We start from the raw sequence: 3,910 nt of genomic DNA, 5'->3' as shown, positions 1-3,910 counted from the left end.
AGCTTAAAGATGTTGGGCCTACATATTGTGTGATCTTCAAGAGGAGAAATGCACACATTAATGATGCATGCATCAGAGATGCTCTTCAAGATAATGCTTGGATTGGGAAGATTGACATGAGAATGACTTTTTGATCATGCACATTCAACAATTTTACAAGCTTTGGACAATGCTTGCCCAGGTTCAACTTCAAGATGACACCGTGGCCGAACCATTTTGCAACTTCACCATCCTTGAGGGGTCTATTATGTGACTTCGTCTTACATGACGTTGTTCGTGGGTATCTCTTCCATCGCCAAATGGCAGGCCATTTGGAACCATTGGACGCCATCTAAATACAAAAAATTCACATGGTCTGTCATTGAAAACTATATTTGGGAGTTGGGACCCTAAAAAAACTATATTTGGTCAATAAGTCGTCCAAAAAAAGTGGGATGGCCAAGCTGCAGGAAATGCCAACTTTATAAGAGGCAATCGGAGTCCACACAAAGATTTTGTTCAAATATAGGCCCGCAATCACAATTTGCGGTGGCATGCATGAAGAACTGGATGGGTCTTCCCAAGTTTTAGGCAGCTACTTAGTTGGGTTGCCCTAGGTTGACGCTTGGCCGACGAGGCGACGACCATGATTCTTGGGAGAGGGCATAGGTTGAAAGCTATGGCACCGTTCGTTATGCTACGCCGCGCTGCATCATCGACCCCAACCCGGCCACGCGCATTGACTCGGACGACATCATGGAGCACCCGTGGTTCTGCCACGACACGGGCGACGGAGGCGAGCAGGAGCAGCTCATGCGCGGCCACAAGGAGGAGGCGTGGTTCAATGCGGAGTTCGAGGAGGACATGCCCCGGGCCATGACCGCGTTCGACATACTGGCATTTTCGCCTACCTCGGACCTCTCCGGGTTGTTCGACGCCGGGCCGGGCGCGGGGCGGGTGTTCGTCGGCGAGCCGGCCGCGGCCGTGCTGGCCCGGGTCGAGGACGCCGGGAAGAAGCGAGGGCATCACGTGAGGAGGGAAGGGAAGAACCGTGCCGTCGGGCCGGTGTACGTGGAGGCGGTGTCCGGCGGCGTTGTTGCCAAGGTGACCGTGTTCGGGATCGCCGACGCGTTGTCGGTGGTGGAGGTCGTCAAGGGCCACGGCACGGAGGCCGCCGCGTTCTGGAGCGACTGGCTCGAGCCGGCCGTGAAGCCTCGGAGAATGTGAAAGAACACTAGGTTTCCGAGTGCCTCGCCTTGATGTGCCATGCCGGTGCCGGCATGCCGATCGAGGACGCGGGCGCGTGTGGAGATTTGTTGTTTCGATTTTCAACGGAGAATTCATGTGTTTTTTTTTGTTCTTCTTCTTTTATCTGATCTTGTTAAGCATGGGCGTTTAATTTGGATGGTGAGTTGGTAACTTGTTTCAAGTGTGCAACGTACGGAGACGGAGACTGTGGCACCCGCGCGTCGCTACCGTGATAGCGGTAGGCCTCGGCCATGCGCCATGCCGCCGGGATAAGGATGAAGTTCATCGGCTTGGTGCCGTGCGCGCTGGTGCCTGCCCCGACCGCGATCGATCGGACAGACCGACGAGACACACGGAATTGCCAGTTCACCGGAGGAATGCGACCTGTGTATTGGAGGCGCGAAACTAAAGATGGATGATCGTTCGGAGAAAAAAATAAAGGACGAAGACACCAAACTTGTGGCCACCGATCATCATCAATCAAACTAGGTTACGATTAGAGGTTAATACAAAAACCGTGTGCGGGGTAACCGTCCCTATCATTGTTGTATTGCCCTATAGCCAAGCTATGGTCCTTAGAGCATCTACAAACAGACCCCTCAACCGTTTATCACACATTCGGTCAAGCCGTCCCGATCACAAAACTTCGATCTATATGATCCTTTCAAATCGGTCTTAAACATTTGGACTGACCGACACCCCTCATATCCAGCCTAAATATGGATCGAAGGTCCTGGGAAGAAGTGAGGGCATCGCTTCAGGAAGGAAGGGAAGAACCGTGTTGGGCCGGTGTACGTGAAGGCGGTGTCCGGCGGCGTTGTTGCCAAGGTGACAGTGTTCAGGATCGCCGACGCGGTGTCGGTGGTGGAGGTCGTAAAGGGCCACGACGCGGAGGCCGCAGCGTTCTGGAACGACTGGCTCGATCCGACCGTGAAGCCTCGAAGAATGTGAAAAGGCTTCCGAGTGTGAGCCGTGTCCTTAATATCACATCGCCTCGCTTTGATGTGCCATGCTGGCATGGGCGCATGTGGAGTTTGTTGTTTTGAATTTCCAAAATGATGAATTTATCTGTTTTTTTTTAATTTTGTTGAAACTCAGCTAGCTGAGAAATAAAATAGTCTTAGTCACATTTTTGTCCGTCCGATCTAGATGCTGGAGATTAGTGTGGGTTGTTTTGTTTTTTACAAAGGAGAGCTGAGGAACGACACGGGCACAATACTTATTTCGTTTGACGTCGTTTTATTATCCACACTGACGTTTTCAGCCGCATGCACCCGCAGCATAATTTGTTCAAATATAGGTCCGCAAGCACAATTTGCACTAACAACTAGTTCCTCTAATGCTAAATATAAGACCTTTTGAAAATTTTAATATGAACTACAAATGAATGTATATAGACCTATTTTAAAATGTACATTCATTCATTTTGCTTTGTATGTAGTTCATAATAATTTTTTTAAAAAATCTTATATTTAGAAATGGAGAAAGTGTTATTCATGATTTTTTTCTTCTTTTTTCTTGTCTTCGTGGGCGTTCGACATCACGTCATGGCCATGGGATGCATGTTAATACAGAAACTGACCGCGCCATTCTTCCTTGGTTGTTTTTTCTACAAGTCCTTTTTCAGTTTTCTTTTTCATTCATCAGTATTATCTATTTTGTTATTATTATTATTATTTTATTTGATTTTATATTTTCTTTATTATTTTTATACTTATATGTAAAGACTTCATTCTCGTCTGATTAAGTGCGATGTATGGCGACATGTTTATATGTTTTTCTGATGCTTATCTTTTGCTCGCTTTCTTTTTACACCGATCAAACGCGGAACCCCTCGCATGTCGATATTTCTTGGCATGTTTGTGAGACGGTCAGAACAAATCCATTTGTTGTTTTTATTTTTTTGTATGAGGAACACAAATATTTCTTTTTATATTTTTATCACATAAATAATTGCGTAGTGCATCAGTTGCATATACTCCCTCTGTTTCGAAATATAAGTATTTTAAGATATTTCACTAGGAGTCTACATACTGAGCAAAATGAATGAATCTACACTCTATAATATGTCTATATACATCCGTATGTAGTTCACTAATGAAACCTCTTTAAAGACTTATATTTAGGTACGGAGGAAGTATATCGTTAGGCATGCAATTGCAAGCATTCTAATCGAACCGCACGGGTTTGCAAAACTGACGCAACTCAGATCAGGTAGGTGGTTGCTGGGTCATTGTAATCCGACTGCAAGTGCATGGGGGCACAAAGGGACTTCAACTGAGGATCAGCAAGAGAATTGTCACGCTAGTTGCATGCCCACCACAACGCATTGAGATTCCTCCTCGATCGTTGGCTTTGTCACGCTAGTTGCATGCCCACCACAACGCATTGAGATTCCTCCTCAATCGCTGGCTTTGTCACGGTGGCGGTGGGTGATAAGCGAATGGCGCCGTGGAGTCCGTGCATTATAGCTCAGCCACAAGATCTGAACTGATCCATGGACCCATGTTTCTGTCTGTCTCTACTGTGGGCGCTCATCGTGCTGATGCCAACCCCATGTGCTCTTGTCCGACGATCGTGCGGAGCTCCGAATCTGGCGCGTGAGGGGTCGTCAGGGTGCCCACCTGCGACGAGCGTGGCCGGAGACCGCGCGTCGGCGTGGCTACCGTGATAGCGGTCGGCG

The 3,910-nt window shown here is 47.8% G+C and overlaps 1 protein-coding gene across 1 annotated transcript; it reads left to right on the top strand.

The window, feature by feature from the left end:
* The first annotated feature begins 515 nt into the window (after nt 1-515).
* LOC123424721 (CBL-interacting protein kinase 29-like) lies at nt 516-1,389 on the top strand. Its single transcript, XM_045108392.1, has one exon. It carries the CDS (start codon nt 736-738, stop codon nt 1,204-1,206), a length of 471 nt encoding a protein of 156 aa, XP_044964327.1. The 5' UTR covers nt 516-735; the 3' UTR covers nt 1,207-1,389.
* Nucleotides 1,390-3,910: the final 2,521 nt, after the last annotated feature.

The sequence above is a fragment of the Hordeum vulgare genome, chromosome 2H (genome assembly GCF_904849725.1).
Source record: "Hordeum vulgare subsp. vulgare chromosome 2H, MorexV3_pseudomolecules_assembly, whole genome shotgun sequence".
Taxonomy (NCBI): Eukaryota; Viridiplantae; Streptophyta; class Magnoliopsida; order Poales; family Poaceae; genus Hordeum; species Hordeum vulgare.
Note: the sequence above shows the minus strand (reverse complement) of the source record. Positions and strands in the feature narration are given on the sequence as shown.

What these genes read in the sequence shown, in the direction of transcription:
- LOC123424721 (XM_045108392.1), top strand. Translation starts at nt 736, where the DNA reads ATGGAGCACCCGTGGTTCTGCCACGACACGGGCGACGGAGGCGAGCAG.